Source organism: Dama dama, chromosome 16, assembly GCF_033118175.1.
Source record: "Dama dama isolate Ldn47 chromosome 16, ASM3311817v1, whole genome shotgun sequence".
Taxonomy (NCBI): Eukaryota; Metazoa; Chordata; class Mammalia; order Artiodactyla; family Cervidae; genus Dama; species Dama dama.
The window spans coordinates 38,288,712-38,312,258 of record NC_083696.1 but is presented as its reverse complement, the minus strand read 5'-3'; the positions used below and the strand labels follow the sequence as shown (position 1 = coordinate 38,312,258).

General features: G+C 43.5%; 1 protein-coding gene and 1 non-coding gene across 3 annotated transcripts in view; one reads left to right on the top strand and one right to left on the bottom strand.

The window, feature by feature from the left end:
• The window catches only part of DOCK5 (dedicator of cytokinesis 5), a 275,156-nt gene that overhangs the window by 184,357 nt on the left and 67,252 nt on the right, over positions 1 to 23,547 (top strand). For both annotated transcript variants that reach the window (XM_061163865.1, XM_061163866.1), the window contains 9 exons: positions 718 to 815; positions 1,052 to 1,141; positions 2,423 to 2,523; positions 5,989 to 6,123; positions 11,719 to 11,830; positions 13,805 to 13,875; positions 14,677 to 14,783; positions 17,619 to 17,755; positions 20,313 to 20,408. In XM_061163865.1, coding sequence (XP_061019848.1) covers positions 718 to 815; positions 1,052 to 1,141; positions 2,423 to 2,523; positions 5,989 to 6,123; positions 11,719 to 11,830; positions 13,805 to 13,875; positions 14,677 to 14,783; positions 17,619 to 17,755; positions 20,313 to 20,408 — 947 coding nt within the window. The remainder of the gene's footprint in view (positions 1 to 717; positions 816 to 1,051; positions 1,142 to 2,422; positions 2,524 to 5,988; positions 6,124 to 11,718; positions 11,831 to 13,804; positions 13,876 to 14,676; positions 14,784 to 17,618; positions 17,756 to 20,312; positions 20,409 to 23,547) is intronic.
• TRNAC-ACA (transfer RNA cysteine (anticodon ACA)) lies at positions 6,788 to 6,859 on the bottom strand. The gene has a single exon. It is a non-coding gene; the product is annotated as a tRNA-Cys (tRNA).

The window sequence follows — 23,547 nt, the reverse complement described above, 5'->3', positions numbered from 1 at the left end:
TGCCTGCAAAGCAGGAGACCTGAGTTTGATTCCTGGGAGACCCAGGGAAGATCCCCTGGAGAAAAGAATGGCTACCCATCCAGTATCCTTGCCTGGAAAATTCCCTTGACAGAAGAGCCTGGCAGGCTGTAGTCCATGGGGTTGCAGTGAGCTGGACGTTACAGAGTGACTTGCACTCACTCACTATAGCTAAATCACTTCTCTGTACCCCTGAAACTAACCCAGCATTGTAGACCGATGAGACTCCAATATAAAATAGTTTTTAAGTTAAGAAAATCAATGAAATCTCTACAGTGTGGATGTGATATTTCAATGAGTTAATGTACATTTGTAAGTTTATTTTCCCCTCTGCATCCATCAAGACACACAGAGACAAGGGACAAGTGAAGCAGTGCAGCAAATTAAAGGTGGGCAGGTGATGTAAGTGATTCATGTGTAAGACTGTGATGTCTTACGTGAGAGGCGTGTGTTCTGTTCAGGAATTGTTTTCGGTTCTTGTGCATTCGTGGTTGGCTTTTTTTCCTCTGTGAAGATGAATAAAAGGTTTTCTTTGACTTAGGTAAGAGACAGTAAATTAAAAGACTGAGTAAGGTTCTAGCACCCTGTAGGAGCAATGATCCTCTCTGGAGAGCTCTGTCACTGTGTCCTGAAATAGTGTGTGTGGGTTGCTCTGCAAATCTGTGTCTAACGCTTATGGTTTGTGGTTGTTCTTCCCAGTTGACCTGTTAGGCTTGTTAAATTGGCGCTCGAGCCCTCAGAATATTAAACACAACTTGAAGAAGTTAATGGAGGTGGATGGAGGAGAGATTGTGAAGGTATGTTTATTCATTCACAGATAAGACTACAGCTACTGCATCCTTAGTTCAGTATCATAAATGAACCCAATGAGTGTAAACATAACACTTAGTCTGCATTGGAAAGCAAGTGTGCCAGTCGTTAAGAAAATGCTATTTTTAAACCTGTTCTTTTGGAATCTAATTCTCCTCGTATTTCTGCACTCTGGAGCTAAACTGAAAGCACCAGATAACCTCTCTGTTTTTCTTATCTTCAGTTTTTGCAAGATACACTAGATGCACTTTTTAACATCATGATGGAAATGTCAGATGATGAAACATATGACTTCCTCGTGTTTGATGCACTGGTAAGCAGTTACACATGTTAATCTAGTATTCATTCTCACAACTTTGTGGTTTTCGATAGTTCACTATTATAAATAATGGTGACAATATCCTCCTGCATAAATATTTGTATACATCTCTCTGATGAATTCTTGAGGCAACATTCCTAGAAGTAATGTTAGATACAATAGAGTTAAAATTCTTATTTATTTAGTTTTGGCTGTGATGGGTCTTAGTTGCAGTGCTTGAACTTCTCTCTAGCTGCAGTGCTCAGGCTTAGTTGCCCCATGGCATGTGGGATCTTAGTTCCCCAGCCCAGGATTGAACCTGTGTCCCCTGCATTGGAAGATGGACTCTTAACCACTAGACCACCAAGGTGGGACCTAGATACAATTGACTCACAGTCAAGACTTTTTTCTTCAATTCCTATTTAATCTTCCTTTTTGATAGGGTTTTTCTTTCTCATTCGGGAAAATGAGGTATTTTACTACATTTGACATAGGAATCCCTTTTACTCTATTTAAAATTGTCTGGCCCTAAACCAGAACATGGGCTTCCCAGGTGGCTCAGTGGTAAAGTAACGGCTTGCAATGCAGGAGGTGCCAGAGACCTAGATTTCATCCCTGGATGGGGAAGATCCCCTGGAGAAAGAAATGGCAACCCACTCCAGTATTCTTGCTTGGGAAATATGGACAGAGGAGCCTGGTGGGCTGCAGTCCATAGGGTGGGAGAGAGTCAGAAATGGCAGAGTGACTAAGCATGCATGCGTGCATCATAGGTAGGTGCCAAGTGGTTATTTGTTGGTTATGTGTCTGGTAGTGATAAGATGTGACCTGATAAGAGTTAACATCTGAGCAGAAAATTGAGACCCAGAAGTCTGGTGAAGTTCAGGTTTTAGAGGCACCTGAATTACGCTGAGGAGAGAGACATCCTTCAGTATTTCATTAGTTCTATCCTTGGGATAGTATCTATTATTCCTCCAGGGAACCCCTCCCCACTTTCTTCCCTGACGTGTTTACCTGTGTCCTGCCCTCTGTCTCTGGCGGTCAGCTCTCAGACCAGGGGTGCTGGATTGTATTGTCTTCCTCCCAGCATTTAGCACAGTGCCTGATACTTCATGGTTTCTTTGTTCGTGTTAAGTAAAAAGAAACCTGAGATTTCTCTTCAGCTCTGGAATAGTAATGTTGGGGACGCTGCCAAAATAGTCAAGAAGGAAAAGAGGACCCCATACATTGAGACCCAGCTTGTTGACTGAATGCCAGGGTTTGTGCTGTACTGTTATTTATATTTTTCACCTTTGGCAGGTGTTTATTATTTCACTGATAGGAGACATCAAGTTCCAGCATTTCAACCCTGTTCTTGAGACCTACATTTACAAGCACTTCAGCGCCACGCTGGCCTACGTGTGAGTACCAGGCCCGGGAAGGGTCTGTGGTTGGGTTGTCGATTTGTGCTCCAGGGGCTGGGTTGTTGAGAAACCAGAAGGCCGTGAGCTGAGGACCTGCACCTCTGAAGTGCAGAACTTTGTCCTAAACTTCCTGGTGGAAAGTGGGAACCATCCAGCAATTCCAACTATGGAAAAAGGATTATATTCAGGCCCTCATTTCTGGGAAGTTATGGAAGAGATAAGGCTGTACTTCCTTAAGAATCCAGAGCATCTATAGGTGAGGAGTTGAAGTTATTAGGAGCATGATCCAGGACACAGGACCCTACCCAAGATCTTAGGAGGGGGGGTGGTCAGTGGGTTCAGCCAGAGGTGCCAATGGGATCAATCAGAAGGTGAAGGAGGACCACATGTGGTAGAACTGTAGGTCATGCCCTCAACTCTACACAGCAAATGCTTTGTAGAAGTCATTGCTTAGAGCAGGGGTCCCCTACTCCCAGGTCATGGGCTGATACCAGTCAGTGACCTAATAGGAACCAGCTCCCACAGCAGGCGGTGAGTGACTGGTGATCACGTGAAGGAAGCTTCATCTGTATTTACAGCCACTTCCCATCCCTCACATCACCGCTTGAGCTCTGCCTCCTATCAGATCAGTGTTGTCATTAGATTCTCATAGGAGTGACCCCTCCTGTGAACTGTGCTTGCAAGGGATCTAGACTATGAACTCCTTATGAGAATCACCCTGAAAACTGTTTTCTGTTCCCCTGGTCTGCAGAAAAATTGTCCTCCACCAAACTCGTCCCTGGTGCCAGAAAAGTTGGGGACCACTGGCTCAGAGGATAGAAGAAGGTTGAGTTTTCTTTCTTTTGCATAAGAGGGAGTGGTCCCCACCTTTCCCAGGGTGAAGCCTTCTTTCTGTCTTTGGAGTATGAGACCTGACTCATGTTTCCTCTGAGCTTTGCCTTGCAGAGCCCAGCTCAGCCCAGTGTGGCCTGTCCCCCAGCCCCTTGCATTCTGGTTTTTGTTCAGAGCAGCACGATAGTGACAGGAGTGTAGCTGAGGTGGCAGGGATGTCTCGACAGTGGCTTATGCCTGATTGTGCCAACTGTTGCCAGCCGATCTGTCAGGCTACCTGCTGACCGGCTCTGTCACTCAGACCTTTGATCCCATGCGTCTTTTTCTGAACTAAACAAGAAAGTTCTCGGTTTTATTTGCATAATGGTTCAGAAATGTAATAAAACATACGTGACATTAAAGACGTGTCAATGTAGCTTAATCAGCAGTTAACACAATGGATATAATGCCCACTAGGTTCAGGGAAGCAGCAGATAAACCAGTGAGGCAGCTCTTTACACCCAGTAGCCTGAATTTCCAAGGCAGTAGCCACAACAGACAAAATCCTTCATATGATCGTGCTTATTTGTGGAATCTTAAAAAAAAGTTGTTGTTCAGTCGCTCAGTCGTGTCTGGCTCTTTGCGACCTCATGGACTGTAGCACGCCAGGGTTCCCTGTCCTTGGCTATCTCCTGGAGTTTGCTCAAACCCATGTCCATCGAGTCAATGATGCCAATCAACCATCTCATCCTCTGTCACCCCCTTCTCCTGCCTTCGGTCTTTTCCAGTATCAGGGTCTTTTCCAATGAGTCAACTCTTTGCATCAAATGGCCAGAGTATTGGAGCTTCAGCATCAGTCCTTCCATTGAATATTCAGGGTTGATTTCCTTTAGGATTGACTTGGTTGAACTCCTTTCAGTTCAAGGAACTCTCAAGAGTCTTCTCCAGCACCACAATTCAAAAGCATTAATTTTTTGGCATTCAGTCTTCTTTGTGGTCCAACTCTGGAAAAACCATAGCTTTGACTATATGGACCCTTGGCAACGTGATGAACAAATAGTACAAACGAACTTATTTACAGAGCAGAAGTAGAGTCACAGATGGAGAAAACAAACTTACGGTTACCAGGGGATACAGGGTAGAGGGATAAACAGGAAGATTGACATACACACACTACATATACACTACCATGTATAAAATAGAGAACTATTAACAATAAGACCCACTGTATAGTACAGGAAACTCCACTCAGGATTCTGTAATGGCCTGTATGGGAGAAACATTAAAACCAGAGTGGGTGTATGTATATGTGTAACTGATGCACTGCTATATACCTTGAACTAACACAACATTTTAAGTCAACTATACTCAAAAAAAGAAAAAGACAGAATCCTATCTTTGAATCTTTGTTACACAGAGCCAAGTGCAGGGCTCCAAGTGGTGTGCTTCTGGTAATCTGAGTTGATTTGCAATAATTGATCAATTCTACATGATTCCTATGAATTTTTCTTAATACTGGGAAAACTCAAAAAGATTGCTAGAAGAAAAGTTCAAAATTTCAGTGCCCTCAAAAATGTGAGATGGCCCAAGATTAAAACAATGCCTAGTCCAAAGGCTCTAGAAAAGCATAAAGAGCAATCCCAGAGCAGTTTTATCTGTTCAGCTGCTCAGAACTCTGGGCTGCTCTTCTTCCCATACAGTAAAATTTTCATCTGGCTCCAATTTAGGGATTCTAAAAAGTTGGGGCAGATTGGAGGGAATTAGATTTCTTTTAAGGGGACTACTTATGCAGACAAGTCCGTCCTTACAGGAACATTTGAAAAAGTCAGCATAACATGTTATTGTTTTAGTCAGTAAGTCATGTCCAAGTCTTTGCGACCCCATGGACTGTAGCCTGCCAGGTTCCTCTGTCCATGGGATTTCCCAGACAAGAATACTGGAGTAGGTTGCCATTTCCTCCTCCAGGGGATATTCATGACCCAAGGATCGAACCCATGTCTCCTACATTGGCAGGCGGATTCTTTACCACTGCGCCACCTGGGAAGCCCCTGTATAGCATACTAGAGATTAAAATGCTCTCACAGTGTGGAAAAAGGCAAGGGTGGGATGTTTCGAGAGAACAGCATGAACATTATCTATAGTGAAACAGATTACCAGCCCAGGTGGGATGCATGAGATAAGTGCTCGGGCCTGGTGCACTGGGAAGACCCAGAGGCATCAGGTGGAGAGGGAGGTGGGAGGGGAGATCGGGATGGGGAATACATGTAACTCCATGGCTGACTCATGTCAATGTATGACAAAACCCACTGCAATGTTGTGAAATTGTTGGCCTCCAACTAATAAAAATAAATGAAAAATAAATAAATTAATTAATTTAAAAAAAAATGCTCTCACAGTTCGCATCTCTTCAGCTCTTTTTCTTCATCCTTTTAAAAAGAATCCTGCAAAGGAAAAGAAACTGTCCCTTGTTTGTAAGCAGAAGGGAAGCTCTAAGCCTAGACTGCAGTGAAGAGGAAATTTATAGAAGAAATAATTACTATAGTTATGACTTCTACTTCCCCAGGAAGCCAAGTTCCCTTTTGTATAGTGTACCTTAGGCCCCAGAATACCACTCTGCCCCATTGACGCTTTTCTCTTTCTCATCCTTTTCAGGAAACTCTCCAAGGTACTGAACTTTTACGTGGCACATGCAGATGATTCCAGCAAGACGGAATTGCTTTTTGCGGCTTTGAAAGCCTTGAAGTACTTGTTTAGGTTCATCATCCAATCTAGAGTACTCTACCTGAGGTAATGGTGATGGTAATAAGATGCGGATGCTCTCCACCCTCTCTGACAGTATTTTTTTCTTATTCCTTGTGTACATGTTCAGCTCTGTGAGCTTTTGGATCATGGAACTGTCAAATTTCAGAACTCTAGAGCTGAAGATGAGAGTAGATCTGTTGTTTAGTTGCCCAGTCTTGTCTGACTCTTGGCAACCCTATGGACTGCAACCCACCAGGCTTCTATGTCCACGGGATTTCCCAGGCAAAAACAGTGGAGTGGATTGCCTTTTCATCTCCAGGGGATCTTTCCGACCCAGGGATCGAACCCGTGTCTCCTGCATGCTGGCATTTTCTTTACCACTGAGCCACCAGGGAAACCTAAGGGTGGACTGTGCAACCTTTAAAGAAGGTTCACGCCGAGTCCTTTTGGGTCAGCAGAATTTCTAAGGCAGTAGTGGCAGTTGGACTGAGGGATGCAGGTGGCTACAAAGTGCAACCTAAATGAGAGCCTTTGTTGGTGACAAAAGTCTAGGAAGTCAGGTTCCTGTGGCAAGAAAGAAAAAGAAGTTGCTCAGTCATGTCCAACTCTTTGCGATCCCATGGACTGTAGCCTACCATGCTCCTCCGTCCATGGGATTTTTCCAGGCAAGAGTACTGGAGTGAGTTGTCATTTCCTTCTCCAGAGGATCTTCCCAACCCAGGGATCGAACCTGGGTCTCCTGCATTGTAGGCAGACACTTTACCGTCTGAGCCACCAGGGAAGTAGCAAGACTATATTTAAAATAGCAAGGGGCTTCATGATGATATTGGATGTGCAAATCTAGGATCATGAATTATTGTTGGAAGTAGATGGAAATAGTGGCAGTCATTTGGAGGATTTGTTTCTGAGGTTTGTGTTTCTTTGCTGACTTCAAGCTGAGGTACCTGGTGAAACTAAGCACTAAAAATATGATAATTCCCAATTTGAATTCCTAGGATAACTGCTCCATCAAAAACAATAGAAATCAAAAATGAAAAAAATAACCTTTCTGGGAATGCCCACAACCCCATTGCCATCGCTACTGGATTTCCAAACTGTTATTTATCTAAGGCAGATTTTTACTTTGGCAACTATAAGTAACATACTAAAATGTTAATAGGCATAAAGCTGCAAGTGAGAGGGTTTCAAGCCTGTGATTTGAGCATGTGTATTTTTTTTAACCATTGTCTTTTTTGAAAATCATAAACAAAATTAAAGGCAAACAACACGGAAAAAAACTTATAACTTATAGTAAAGCTCAAAGGTCAATAGATTTACTGATTAAAGGCTCTTAAAAATCAACTACAGAATGATAAATATCCTTATACAATACAAACCAAATATATAACTTACAAAAGAAAACAAATGGTCAGTTAAATTTTTTAAAAAATTTATACTGTTAAAACGTAATACACCATCTTTACCTCTACATTTGAAAAGGTGAAAAATCTTTATCCTTTGGTAAGAGTGGACAAATTTAGCCATGTGTTTTAATGCTGTTAGGAATATAAACTCTTTAAGGATGGAAATTGGGCACTGTGAATAAAAATCAAACATATACACGCAAAGCAGAGGAAGATATCACACTTGTCCAGTGATAAACTATCTAAAAATTTATCTAATGAAAAGAAATCCATCAAGGATGAACAAAGATGAATGTTACAGTATGTATATTGCGGCCTTTCAAATGTAGGGTATTTGGATGAGGGAAGATAACCCTGATAGGTTCAAAACTAAGGTAGAAAACATAATATCACAATTTCAAAAATAATTTAGGACTGGATGCATAATATGCTAAAATTTTAATAGGAGTAAAACTGTAGTAAAGAGGACTTTAAGTAGGTTTATTTTTTATCTGCATTTTTAAAGTTTCTACAGAGAATTTGTACATTTTTATGGTTTATAAACATGTTTAATGACGTAAAAGTTGAGCTGGACAAATGACAGCTCTCTCTTCCCTAGCAGAATTTAGCAGTGTTGCCTTAGTACAGGGTATATACTCACCCTCAGTTAGTCTTTGCAGATGGTCTTTTATTGTTTGGTATTTGTATTTCATAATTAATGCTGAATTTCCACATATTTGGTTAGGATGTCCTACTGAGGAAACTTTCCCTTACCTAAACGATTGTATAGCAAACCAAACCCTGTTGCCCAGCAATAAGAATCCTCATAAAAACATAAAAAGAAAACCTTAATTGATGAAATTTTAAAAAATCATTTCCATTAATGATCCACTGACTCTTTTACCCTTCATAACATTTCATTGCATCCAGCCCATTGTGTTCTTTCTCTCTTAACTTTGCCAACAAAGGTCCGTCTAGTCAAAGCTATGATTTTTCCAGTAGTATGTATGGGTGTGATAGTTGGACCGTAAAGAAGGCTGAGTGCCGAAGAATCAATACTTTCAAACTGTGGTGTTGGAGAAGACTCTTGAGAGTCCCTTGGACTACAAGGAGGTCAAATCAGTCAGTCCTAAAGGAAGTCAGTTCTGAATATTCATTGGAAGGGCTGATGATGAAGCTCCAATACTTTGGCCACCTGATGTGAAGAGCCAACTCATTAGAAAAGACGCTGATGATGGGAAAGACTGAAGGCCAGAGGAGAAGGGGATGACAGAGGATGAGATGGTTGGATGGCATTGCTGGCTCAATGGACATGAGTTTGAGCAAGCTCTGGGGGATGAAGGACAGGGAACCCTGGCATGCTGCAGTCCATGGGGTCACAAAGAGTTGGACGCGACCAAGTGACTGAACAACGACATTGTGTTCGTCATTTTCAATGTCAGATTGCATGATAACAGTGGAAAAGCCAAGTTAGTTCACCCATGAAACTGAGAGAGTGACTGTGTTGAACTTAGGCCCGTATGGCCTGTTTATGATTATTTCTTCCCCTGATGTTTTCTCATTCTAAAGAAGAGCTTAAGCTGGGACAGAGAGTCTGGCAATCTATATTCTCCAATCGCTTGGATTTTTTTTTAGTTTATATTTTTTATTGAAGGATAATTGCTTTACAGAATCTTGTTTTCGATCGCTTGGATTTTATAGATGCAATTGGACACTGAGAAGGTTGGTTTTAATCCTGCAATCTCATGTTAGTCCCTTTTTAATTAACAGTTTTTTTTGGTCTCTATTGAATTTGTTGCAATATGCTTCTGTTTTATGTTTTGGTTTTTGGCCTCAGGGCATGTGGAATCTTAGCTCCCTGACCAGCGATGGAACTCATACCCCGAGTGTTGGAGGGTGAAGTCTTAACCATTGCACTCTGAGAGAAGGCCATAGTTCCTTTTTTAAGTCACAAACGTAGGGTGCTCTGGGTGTTGGGGTTCTAGCAGAGGTGAGATAAGGTTCATGCTCCAGTGATGCTTGTGGGTTACATCAAGGTTAGGGAGTCAGATAATGAAGAAACCCCCAAGATCATCTCAGATGGATAAAAGCTAGGAGGGAAGGCATTGATGTGAGAGTGACCTGGGACGGCTCCTTGAGCTGGGCTGGTGGGAGAGACTTCTCCTGTGGCTGTCATTTGAGTTGAGACTGAAAGACGAGGAGCCAGCCTCTGAAAGTCTCAGGTAAGAGACGTGTGGGGAGCAGGAACAGCTATGGCTAGCATCCTGCGGGGTCACCGAGTGACCTGTGGGAGGAATCGGGAGAAGCCACTGTTGCCGGAGCACAGAGATCCACAGTGGGAGGATGGAGCCTCACAGACAGTGATGCACGATGAAGACCTTCTTGGTCATTGGAAGGAGTTCAGATTTCATGCCAGGTGTCGTGGGAAACCACTGAAGGGTTTCAATTAGAGAGGTAGTGATATCTGGCTTACATTTTACAGAGTTGGCCAAAAAGTTCGTTTAGTATTTTCTGTAGGATGCTGTGGAAAAACTTGAACTGACTTTTTGGCCAACCCAATACAAGATCATCTCATCTCTTAGGTGGAAAATGGATTGCCAGGGGTTAAGAGTGATACCTGGGTGACCTCTCAATAGGCTGGTTTTTGTTGTGTTTTAAGTTTTAGTCTTTTTTTTTTTTTTTTGAGGGTAATTGTTTTATAGTGTTGTGTTAGTTTCAACAATGTGAATCAGCTGTAATGTATACATATATCCCCTCCCTCTTGACCCTCCCTCCAGTAGGCTGTTATGGTTCAAAGGTGAGATCCGGTGGGTCTGTCTCCTGTGAGAGGCAGAGAGTGGACTGATTGAGGGATAAGAGATCATAGGACTTGCTGTTAGAATCGGTGGGAGAGTGAGAGAGAAGAATTGTAGATAACTTCTAGGTTTGGTGTGCTACTTGCCAAGATGTGGACTATTTAAAGATGAGCAGGAAAATCAAGTGAGTTCTGTTTTGCACATGTTCATTTTGAGATACTTCATGGACTTAGTTGCAGATAAAGTTCTTTTCCAGTTCTGCAGAATGGATGAATTGAGAATTAGCAGGAACCCTCTGAATAATTTTCAGAGGAGTTCACATTCTGTAAGTACCATATAGGTTATAGAAGAATGGAGGAGACTAATATGTATATGCATGTATATTTGAGCATTTGTATAAAATTTCAAGTTCAAACTATCCCTACTCTTGACCAGTTGGCGGTAAGATGGCCCCCCAGCATAAGTGCACTTGGACTAGTTTCGGTTCGTTTGTGTTTCTTGAGACTTGAGCCTTCTGATTTCTACTTTGGAGAAAAACCAACTTTTCAGTTGATAGACAAGCAGGGTACCTTACTTAAACAAGCACGAATCAGGGACTCCCCTGGAGATTCAGCAGTTAAGACTCCGAGCTTCTGATGCAGGTGTGTTTGATCCCTGATTGGGGAACTAGGATCTCACATGCCTCACAGCATGGCCAAAAGTTTTTTTTTAATTTAAAAAGCAAAAAACGAAGCACAGTATCAGTGAAGACCAAGATGGCCTGTGTCCTGTGAGGGCCCTGTTGTGGAGCAGGTTGGCCAGGTCAGTAGATAGAAGAATGTTAACTGGACTCACAGACTAGATTGGTTTCAGATCATTTCTGGGTTGAAGAACTTTACTCCCTGTTGTCTGAAACTTAGCACAAATGATGTGATGAGGCAGAATGATTCAAGTGGCAGAGTGATTAGATAGAATGATTAGAAGAGGTAAGAGAGAGGGAGGGTTGGAGGGCAGGAGGTGGCAAGACTGAGCTGTCAATCTAGGTAGCTGAGAAAGTCCCCTGCTTATTGCACACATTGTTCTAATGAGTGGAGGATGGTGGGCTTGTAGGCAGGGCTCATCTGCTACTTGAGGCAAAGCAGCTTCTGGCTGTTCCCCACTCTGTTCCAGGAATGCCCACATGCCACTAGGATGGAGGACATCACCAAGACTGGCCTTAAGACAACCTCAGGGGACCAGGAGATCTCTGTTGTAGGACTTTACATACAAATCACTACCTTTGGTCCAGGTGGTGATGACTTCCCAGCTTCGGGGCCCCTCCCTGAACTGCCTTAGGTAGAGCGCTCGTGATGGCTCCATGCACAGGGTGAAGAGGTGACAAGTGACGCATAGGCCTCTAGGATCATGTAGGCAGCAAAGCTTACTGAAAAATGTCTTTTAAAGATGGAATATCTGACTGCCTTCTTTTTTTTTTTCCTGTTAAGATTTTATGGCCAAAGTGAAGATGGAGATGAATTTAGTAATTCAATCCGCCAGTTATTTCTTGCTTTCAATTCACTGATGGACAGGCCTCTGGAAGAAGCTGTCAAGATCAAGGTCAGCTTGGGCTACTGTTAATACTGTGGGTGAGGATGTTCTGGGGAACGAAAAACTTGCAGTGCATGATAAAAAAAAATAATCCTCATTCATGGAAAACTTGTTAATTTTAGAATGACTGGTAGAAAGTAAAGGGGAAATCCCTTTGTATTCCCTTTTACGTACATTTGTGTTTTCAAATGTTCATTTCCCAAAGACAAGCTACCTATTTTTATTGAAGTAGAGTTGATTTACGATGTTGTGTTAGTTTCAGGTATACAACAAAGTGATTCAGTTAAACATATGTATTTTTTTCAGGTTCTTTTTCATTGCAGGTTATTATAAGATATTGAATATAGTTCCCTATGCTATATAGCAGGTCCTTGTTGTTTATCTATTTTATATATCATGATGTATATCTGTTAATCCTAATTTATCCTTTCCTACCCTCTCCCCTTTGATTACTGTAAGTTTTTTTCCTATGTCTGCGAGTCTGTTTCTGTTTTAAAAATAAATTCATTTATGTTATATGCCACATATAAATTATATCATATGATATCTGTCTTTTTATGGCTGAGTAATATTCCATTATCGGAGAAGGAAGTGACAACCACTCCAGTATTCTTGTCTAGAGAGCTTCATGGACAGAGAAGCCTGGCGGGCTACAGTCCATGGGATGGCAGAGTCGAACATGAGCGAGTGACTCACACTTACTTACAGTATTCCGTTGCACACACACGCATACACGCACACACACACGCATGCACACACACGCACATGCACACATAGCACATCTCACCTTTCCTCTGTTGACGGACACTTGGGCTGTCTCCACCTTCCGGCTGTTGTGAATAGTGTTGCTATGAAGATTGGGGTGCATGTATCTTTTCAGATTTGAGTTCTTGTTTCTTCTGGGTAGATGCCCAGGAGTGGGATTGCTGGATGATATGGTAACTCTATTTTTTGTTTTTTGAGGAACCTCCATGCTGTTCTTCATAGTGGTTGTACCAGTTTTCATTCCCACCAACAGTGTAGGGGTGTTCCCTTCTCTCCACACCCTCACCAGCATTGATTGTTTATAGACTTCTGACCTCTGAGATAATACCTCATTGGATTTTCTTTTCTGTAATAATCAGTGATGTTGAGCGTCTTTGCATGTGCCTAATTATGTCTAGATGTAATCCATGGCACCTAAAACTTCTAGAGAACATAGGCAAAACTTTATCTGACATCAATCGCAGCAGTATTTTCTTAGATCAGTCTCCCAAGGCAAAAGAAATAAAAGGACAAATAAACAAGTGGGACCTAATCAAACTAAAAGGTTTTTCATAGCAAAGGAAACTGTAAAGAAAATAAAAAGACAACCCACAGGGTGGGAGAAAATATTTGCAAACAATGCAACCTGCAAGGGATAATTTCCTAAATACACAAAACAGCTCATCCACCTCAATAACCAAACAACCCAATCAAAAAATGGGCAGAAGACCTAAATAGACATTTTCCCAAAGATGACAAGCTACCCTTTTAGACATCCCTTGCATGGCTTTTATGGCCTCTGTGAATTTAGCCAATTGATAATAATTCAAGCAGCAGGCTTTCTTCTCAGGGCTTCCCTTCTCCCCCAGAAGCCCAAAGTCTCCATCATCATCATCCTTAGCAGTTTTTTAAATGTAAAATATGCAATCCCTAAGGACTCAGATCTGAACTTTACTTTCTCCTCTCTTTGGCAACTTTGTGAGGGAAATGTCAAGGTTTTGATTACCTCCTTGGATAGAAAAATGCATTCTAAACGGACAATGGAAAGCTGTCCAGATTTTTTTGGGAAAAAGATGATGGGAGAGATCATGTGTTAGCAATACTAGCTTTCTTCTTCACAAGAACATTCGTGTCCAGTTTACTGTTTCCCAGTGTTAGTCATTTCTTCTTGGGATCATGCAGGAAATTCTGTGTCTGTCCTGCTTGATGACTGAATCTGCCGTTTTGTTTTTCTTGCAGGGGGCAGCCTTGAAGTACCTTCCTAGCATCATAAATGATGTCAAACTTGTGTTCGATCCTATTGAACTCAGGTAAATAGCCAAAAACTACTGTTTCTTTAAAAAGAAAATTATTTGGCTGTCTGGGTGTTAGTGGCAGCCCTCAGGCTTCTCTGGGTATGTCACGTGGGCTCCAGAAAGCTCGGCCTTAAAGCTGCTCCACAGCATGTGGGATCTTAGTTCCCCGACCAGGGATGGAACCAGCATCACCTGCATTGCACGGCAGATTCCTAACCACTGGACCACCAGGGAAATTCCTGTTATTTCTTAGGAGGAGATTCAACTCCCCTGCTCGGCTTCAGCTTGGACTACTACACATGCTGTGATTCTTCTAATACATATGGACACGTATGGACTGAACACCTTTCTGTGCTCAGTTCTAGGGAAGATAAAGGCCCCTGAGAGAGGTTTGCACTTTCTCCAAAGAAACAAAATGCACAGACATAAAATTAACTATAGGAAAAAAGTACATAATAATATGCTTCCAGCCATACACCTAAGTACCCCAGGAATGCCAGGTCAGATGATGATTGACACTGGGGTGGAATTAGCCAGAAAAGGCTTTTGCAGAAATTGAGTATAAAGACAGATCTGCAAAGCAGTGATGGACCTGACTGCTTGGCAGGTCAGGCAGACTCAGCTCCCCAGCTGAGCCCTAGAGTGAACGCAGAATATAGCCTCTCCTTGGCCTCTTAGAGACAGACTATCCGGTCACTGGGGAGAGAATTCCAGGTCAACCTCTCTACGCCCAGATAATCTCCCATGGGAGAGGAAGAGGTTATTCCCTTCAACAAGGCAGGATAGAACCACTGACTACCCAGGTTTCTCTTCTAGTGTGCTCTTCTGCAAATTCATCCAGAGCATCCCCGACAACCACTTAGTTCGCCAGAAGCTTAACTGCATGACCAAGATAGTGGAGAGCAGTCTTTTTCAGCAGTCGGGTGAGTCTCCCGCAAAAGTGGCCGCTTATGGAAATTGTCTTCCTCAGCCAATGCTGCCTTTTAAAAAAAAATTTAATTATGTCCTTGGTGATACCTAAGCACTTCCTGGGAAACTGGTTTTAAGGAGCAGATGAAGTCAGTTCAGCATTTCACCTAGCTCCATGAAAGAGCAAACTCATGTGTTCTTTAATGTTTAATTCTATAGCGAATGTTGCATTAATTAGCGAACTTTGTCCTCAAAATACAAACCCCAGAAAGTAACAGGCAAGCAGGAAAGATGGTCCTTTTAAACAAATGCATCTCCTTTGACCTAGACATGGAGTATAATATCAGTAACCAGGGACCGGGGCAGGCAGTGATACCATGATGTCATGGCATGGGGCAGTGATGCTGTGGGGTGGTGATACCCTGTGGCAGGGATGCAGTGATGCTGTGGGGCAGTGGTACCCTATGGCAGGGACGCAGTGATGCTGCGGGGCAGTGGTACCCTGTAGCAGGGATGCAGTGATGCTGTGGGGCAGTGGTACCCTGTAGCAGGGATGCAGTGATGCTGTGGGGTAGTGATACCCTGTGGCAGGGATGCAGTGATGCTGTGGAGCAGTGGTACCCTATGGCAGGGACGCAGTGATGCTGTGGGGCAGTGGTACCCTGTAGCAGGGATGCAGTGATGCTGTGGGGCAGTGGTACCCTGTAGCAGGGATGCAGTGATGCTGTGGGGCAGTGGTACCCTGTAGCAGGGATGCAGTGATGCTGTGGGGCAGTGGTACCCTATGGCAGGGATGCAGGGATGTCCCGGGAAAGTGATGGACTGTTTGCTGCTTGTACTTGCTCAGCAGAGCAGGTTATGCACATTTCTCCTCCATTCCATGCCCAGTCATGTCACATCAGTGACAAAAAATCGACCATGGTGGGAGTAGTGGCAGTCACTATAAATCAGAGAGGTTCGGGAGCTGTGGGTGAGCCAGATTACCATTTGACTGCTAGGAGTGGAGGAGGACCCCAAGGGAAGAAAACTCTTACACTGGTAAAAGACTCTTCATTTTGTAACTAGTCAAGCAAGTAGCCGTCAGGTGTAAATCACTGTGTTCCTGCCCCAGAGTTGACATGGGAAGGAGGTCCCATACCTGGTCCTTTCCCAGTAAACCCAAGGCTCGTCAGGGTGGGCCAGCTGTGGGAGCTGTTTTTGAAGCCCCCACCGGGTCCCGGAGCCCCAGGGGGTGATTCATGCTGTGTGTTGGCTGGAGGGTCCGAGGACCAGCAGGGTACCTCAGAAGCAGGAAAAGTTGAGTAGGTTGGTGAGAGAACCCTCTTGACTTTGCCCCAGGCTAGTTATATAATTTCAGACAAAGGACCATCTCGTAAGTCTCAGCTTCTGTTTCTATGGAAGGATGGACTTGTACTAGATCAAATCAGCAGTGTTTTTTGGCTCTGTTATTTTCTAAGCCTCTGAATTTGTGCTCAGACATTTCAGCTGTTTCAAGGACCTGGTCAGGGGGAGTGCAGAAAGCTAGTGAATGCTCTTAAGTAGAAAACCTAGTATTAGTCAACCTCTTATTATGCTGTGATAACTTCTGCCTCTAAGGATGTGGAAAGCATAAATGAGACCATGAAGATGAGGCATTTGAGCCGAAGAGCAAGGATGCACTGCGTAATTCCAACAGAAGAAGTAGTATCACTGTTCAGTCATTTCTGTTCATGCCCAGAATATCTGGACTTACCAGAATAATGTTTTATCATCATGAAGTTCCCAGAAAGAAGACATAGTGGAAAGATAGCCCCTTCCTGTGTGAAGTCCATGTATCTGCAAACGCATGAAAAGAATGTCTGTGAAACTCACTGAAGTGTGCTGATGAAGCTTAGCGTTCATAGGAATTTTTGAGTATATTTTATCCATTCGGTGGAACATGTCAGAAAATTAAAAGCATATAACTTGCTTAGTTTATTAATTTCCTATAACTTAGCTTACAAATATCACGTTGGCCGTTTTTTTTTGGCTGTACCACATGGCTTGTGGCATCTTAGTTTCCTGACCAGGGATCAAACCTGTGCACCCTGCGGTAGAAGCGCTGAGTCATAACCGCTGGAATGCCAGGGAATCCCTAAGATGACCTTTTTAAATTTTATTTTATTTAAAAAAAATTTTAAGTCTTTTATTGAGCTTGTTATAATAGGGCTTCTGAGGTTTTTTTTTTTTTTTTTGGCCTTAAGGCGTGTGGGATCTTAACTCCCTGACAGGGATTGCATCGACACCCCTCTGCCCTAGAGGGCAGAGTCTGCATCACTGCACCTCCAGGGAAGTCCTGGTCTTTTTTTTTTTTTTTAAGTTATATGCCTTAAAAAAAAAAATTGCTCTGTGTTAGTCTTTCCGTTGTTCCCAGCTCTTTGTGACCCCATGGACTGCAGCCCGCCAGACTACTCTGTCCATGGGATTCTCCAGGCAAGAATACTGGAGTGGGTTGCCATTCCCGCTTCTCCAAGGGATCTTCCCAACCCAGGGATTGAGCCCGGTCTCCTGTGTTGCAGGCATACTCTTTACCATCTGAGGCAAAGGAAGCTCCACCCCCGTCCCCCAAAAAACTAAAGACATTGTTAAATACTTTATAAACGTGGGACTACACACTAGGTAGGATTTCCTTTGCGTTTAAGCTCCAGGTAGAGGGCTGAACTTCCGTGCCTAAAAGTCACATGCTCCTGGGTAGCCCGGAGGAGCCCCTGCAGGGTTGAGTCCAGAGCTGGGAGCTGGAGGGACAGGCAGAGAGGGGGCTGTAGGAAGGAGCCAGGCCGTGTGGAGGGGTACTCCGGCAGCTGGTGAGTGGTCTGCCTTCTCGCCCACAGAGTGCAGGGATGTGCTGCTTGCTCTGCTGATAGACCAGCTCAGCGGCCAGTTAGACGACAACTCCAGCAAACCTGACCACGAGGCCAGCTCGCAGCTTCTAAGCTACCTCCTGGAGGTTCTGGACAGGAAGGATGTGGTGAGTTCAAGAGTCCCTGATGTGGGGCACAGCTCACGCTGGTCCCGTGGCCGGGGACAGGAACAGCTGTGCGGCCCTGCTCACCCCAGGCAGTTGAGAATCTAGGCAGTGCCCACTTCAGAGGTGTTTAGAGAGGCTTCTCCTGGCTAGAACCTACCAGGCAAATCTAGGTCTGGGGAGGTCTGCCTGCTGTGGGGGCCGCTGCTGGCTGATTTTCCTGGCCAGCCCAGTTTGACCATCACTGAGGTCTCTGTGGGAACTTTTCAGACCCAGAGCTCTGTGTGGGCTTGTTGGGTAGAAACCTCTACCCTCTATGCCTTTGGTACCAGACAGCACTGCTCTACCTATTCTTGAGCTTCTGAGAAGTTCTCCATGTATACTCTGATGCTCATCCTTCCTTCTGAAACCTAAATGGTGTTTTCTGCTCCCTTTTTTTTAGATGATATGTCTTTTATTTGACTGAGCTGTGCAGCATGCATGATCTTAATTCCAATGATCTAACCCATTCCCCCTGCAGTGGAAGCTCAGAGTCTTAACCACTGAACCATCAGTATAGTCCCTGAGGGTGGTAGTTGAGTCACTCAGTCATGTCCGATGCTTTGCAGCACCATGGACTGTAGCCTGCCAGGCTCCTCTGTCAATGGGATTCTTTAGGCAAGAATATTGGAGTGGGTTGCCATTTCCTTCTCCAGGGGATCTTCCTGACCCAAGGATCAAACCTAGATCTCCTACATAAAGTCCCTAGACATATTTATATGTACAAACTAATTTCCTATGTCTTCTTATACCGTCTCGCCTCATTCCAGGCTCTCATTACTGGTTTATTCTTATGCCCCCCTTTGTGTATAGCCCAGTATTCCCTCCTGTTTTCCTATAACTACATCTTCACATTTCCCCCTTTCTTCAGAGTCCGGTTGCATTAAGCACCTCCATGAAGTAGTTGTTGGTGCAGTCCTGCCCAAATTCCTGCACTCTGCTAGCTGCCTTTATTCTGTCCTTACGTTTTAAGGCTCTTAGCATCCTTGAGTTGTAAATTCCACTCACAAACACTCCTTACACAGCCCCTGTGCTCCGGACACTGTGAAAGGTCTGAGTCTTCAGCGGTGAACAAGAGAAGCAAGCCCTCCCCTCTTGAAACTGACCTTCCAGGGGAACCTTTGTGTTTTGCTTATTTATATGTAAGCCCCAACCCTCCTGCTGAAGTGTAAATTTGTTAAAGACTCAGAGGGTGCAGTACACAGGACACATCTCCTGGGGTCTAACATATGGAACTCATGTAAACAGAGGAAAATGCAACAGCCCACAGAGAGGCAGGTTTTATGAGTCACTTTCATTCAAAGAAATAATAAAAAGCAAGGAAGGAAAGAAGGGATTGTAGGAGAGAGGGGGTACTAATAATACTTGCTGTTTTAATTAAAGTACAGAAATAGCAATGATCTAGTTGTTGGAAGCATTAAGCAGGAGACTCAGATTGTCTTTCAAGAAGTGGGAATGGATACTGGCTTTGAAAAGGCAAGTTGAGTATTGATAAGTTGGAACGGAAAGAATGTAACATCAAATCACAAGAAGGAAAAAGAAAGAAAACATTCCCGAGGCAGTGTTGGGTGTATCAGCCCAGGTAATTCCTGTATAGGAACTTTTCTTTTTTTTTTTTTGTAGCTATGAATATTGAAGGCTCCGCAAAGTTGCATAATTGCTCATAGACACGTGACAGAGTCAGATTATTAAATCCTTATCCTAGTCTGCTCAAGCTGCTCTAATAAAATACTGAAGGCTGTGTGGATTAAACAATAGATTTATTTCTCATAGTTCTAAGGACTGGAAGTTCAAGGTGAGCATGCCTGCGTGGTTGGGTCCTGGTGAGGACCTCTCCTGGCCTGCAGAGCCACCTTCTAGCTGTGTCCTCACATAGCCTTTCCTTGGTAGGACAAGCTCTCAGGTGTCTCTTCTTAAAAGGATACTAACCCATCAATCCCAGGTTTTGTCTTCATGACCTGATTCGCTCCCAAAGCCCCATCTCCAAATACCATCACCTTAGGGGGTTAGAGCTTCAACATAGAAATTTTGAAGGCAAACCTTCAGTCCATAACAATGTCCTTGACTTGAATTTCTTTTTTTTTTTTAACCTCCTACACAGAAGATGGCAAGAACTTTGTATATTTGCCTTTTGCTTCCCATCTATGTGCCTAATTTTCCTGGGTGACTTGATCTACGCAGGGTCAGGACCCAGTACCTCATGCTAGTGGGGGTCCTCCCGAAACTGTCTGTTGAATCAGCAGCTACAGGGAGCTCTCAGTGAGTCCAGACAACCTAGGTTGTTAGGGAGACATTCTTCCCCTGCATCTCCATGTTCATCTTTCAAACGTTAGAGCTAATGATGTTAAGCAGATTCCTTAATAATTTTGTATCATTCTGCAATGTTTCCCCCTTTGGGATAACAGACTGTTTTGAAGGCAAGAGCCAGAACGAGATGAAAGAGAAATCTTGACTGTCTGAGTTTTCCTTAAGAAAAGTGAAGCAAGTCAGAAGTGTGTCCATCCCTGTGTTTCCTCCTCAGGGCCCCACGGCGAAGCACATACAGCTGGTAATGGAACGACTACTGAGAAGGATCAACCGGACCGTGATTGGGATGAGCCGACAGTCTCCCCATATTGTGAGTGTCGTCCAGGGGACCACGCGGCCACTGCAGCTTCTCACTGGCCCATCCCACCTACCCAATGAGGGGCTTTGGGGACCAGTGACTTGAGACCAAATTCTTGTAGGCCCCTCCCATCCCAGTTTCTAGACTGCACTGTGTGTTGGGTGGCATAGCTCCCTTGGAATTGAATGGGGCCTCGAACTTTGCAGCCTCCCTGGATGAGTGACTCTTCTTAACTGTGAGTAAATCTGATGCTGATTTTCTCTTGAGGGAAAATGATCCAACAGGAAGGTAGAGGAGATGAATGGGGGACAGTTATTAAGGATCTCACTAATATCAAGTGTGCGAATCCATTCTTAAGATGGATGGTGAAACAAAAACCTCCTCTAATATTGTACATTAAAGCAGAGACCCACTGAGATATGCAGGCACCCTAGGTGGGCTGAGAACTCAGGACCAGTTCTACCTAATGCTCGTTAAATATTTACTTAATATTTTCTTTAAGGAAAGTATGAGCCTTTGTGAGCAGAAAATTAGAAAATTAGCTTAGCTGACTGCTTTCAGCATTTCCTCTAGGATCTTGAGCAGTGTAATTGTAATTCTCAATGTCTGCGTGTTTTATGTGGATCCACCTTCATTAGAATGATAACAGTCATAGTCTGTTCAGCCAAAATGATGTTAATAGTGGTGGTCGCTGTTAGCTCATTTTTGTGTGTGTGCTATAATGTATCTTGAGCACTTTATATTTCTCTGAAAACTCAGAGTAAGCTCCATTTTTAAAAAGAGGAAACATGCAGAAACCTGTACAAGATTCCACAACCACCATGTGGTTGAGGTGGGCTTGGGCTCCAGACAGCTGTTCTGGAGGCAGCGCCCTGCATGCTGTCAGCCGTGCCCCCCGACAGAAGCTTACCAAGTTATGTCCCCAACTATGCACTTTAGTCACCATGAAAGGAATTCTGATAAATTCAGTTCTCCCCTTCACATTCTGTTTCCCCTGACGCTTGATATGCTTATAGATTGGTGCCCTGTTTTACTGGACAGTCCTTTTCATTCAAAGAAAATCTTTTAAAGAACTTGGGATTAGCATGCTTTTAGAAATGTCAGTGTTGGCCTCTTATTTTCCAAATATTATGTTCACTAAATGTCAGGTAAAAAGGATGGTGGAGACCAGGGGTAACTGTTGAAAGACCAGGTTGTATCATCGTTAAAATGAAGCGTCTCTTGCCTGCAGTTGTATGAGCTACATGCATTTGTGCTTAGTTGCTCAGTCAGTCCAACTCTTGGTGACCCTGTGGACTGTAGCTCATCAGGCTCCTTTGTCCATAACTTTCTCCAGGCAAGAATACTGGAGTGGGTCGCCATTTCCAATGAGATTTTAATTAGAGGATAGAAAAGGAACTCTTATAAATTGCTACTGTAAATAAAAACCATTTATTAAGAAAATAGGTAGTAAGAAACTGCTATAAGCCAGGTATTGTTCTAGGCAAGAGAAATACATCAGGAAACAAAACAAAAATCGCTACCTTAGAGAAGCTTACAATCTAGCAAGAATAACAATAAAAAAATAAGTGCAGAATATTAGAAGGAGATAAGTGCTATGGAGGGGAAAAAATGAGTGGAATATAAGGGGATTCAGGGTCATAGAGTTACAAATTTGTGTAAGAATGTTTTTTAGGGACTTCTTGGTGGTCCAATAGTTGAGACTCCACAAATGCAGAGGATGTGAGTTCGATCCCTGGTTGGGGAACTAAGATCCCACATGCTACATGGTAGGACCAAAAAAAGAAAAGAGTGGCTTTCCTGGGAATTCCCTGGTGGTCCAGTGGTGGTTAGGACTGGGAGCTTTCACTGCCCGGGGCCTGGGTTCCATCCCTGGTCAGGGAACTAAGATCCCACAAACCTCAGGGCATGCACCCCACCCAAAAATACCTTTCCCAAGAAGCTAAAATTTGGACAAATACTTTAACAAAGGCCTGGAGAAATAAATGTGTTAGGTGTTGATGGTAATGCAAACTGTATGCTAGTTTGGCAATAAATATTAAAGCCTTAATACAATAAATTTACATTGCTTCATAATTAGAAAAATAAACTTTTTTTTTAAACAAAGGAGATGTAAGGCATTCATCCAGAGAGAGGTGACCAGGGATAGTCTTTTATTGTTTTTGTATGTAGGAAGTTATTCTCTCCATCCCAGAACAGCTAGGTTTTCCTCTCCTCTGTGCCAAATTCATTTACATTTGTATTGTTTTCATAACTATATGAATTTAGGCAGATTCTGCCTTGGGTACATACCCTTAGGCTATAAGATTAAGTCTGTGACTCAAATATGATTGGAGTAGGGGAAAGCCAGTTGAATATGTAATTCCTGGCCTCAAAAATGGAAATGATGGTAATCACCTAATTATCCAGACCAGGGATGGCACTAGTGGTAAAGAATCCAGTTGTCAATATAAGAGATGCACGTTCCATCCCTGAGTCTGGAAGATCCCCTGGAGTAGGAAACGGCAACCCACTCTGGTATTCTTGCCTGGAAAATTCTGTGGACAGAGGAGCCTGGAGGGCTACAGTCCATGGGGCCACAAAGAATCAGACACAACTGAGGGACCGAATACACATCTAGTTATCCAATCCCTTTCTTCAAACCAGGTCCACACATGTTAAATAGCTTAACATGCAAGAATCACGGACTGGAGGACTCCAGAGCGGGCGGCATGACGCTGAAGTGGCCCAGCAGGGAGCTCTCCCTTCTGTCCTCTCCTCTGCTTTTCTGCTCAGTTGTACCACTTCTCTTTCTCCTCCTCACTGTCCTCCAAGCTCAAATTTGTTTAAATGATCTAAATATTTCTGGCATTTCTCTCTGGATGTCTCTATTACCCATCTCGCTCAACAAGCAACTCAGCATCTACAAGTTGTTTCAGCCTCACTAGTCGTCTAGCTGAGATCGCAGAGTCAGTATCCCCTGACCTCTGGGATCTCAGAGGTCAGAGCTGACAACAGGATCAATCAAGCCCTCCATTCGAACCTGGAAGGAGCTTGTTTTTAACCAAGAAACTGCAAAGCACATGCCTTTAGATCTTTGGAATTCAGTGTGTTTCCAGCATGGTGGGGTCTCTGCATACTTAATTGGGTAGGGAAAACCAAAGGCCATGCA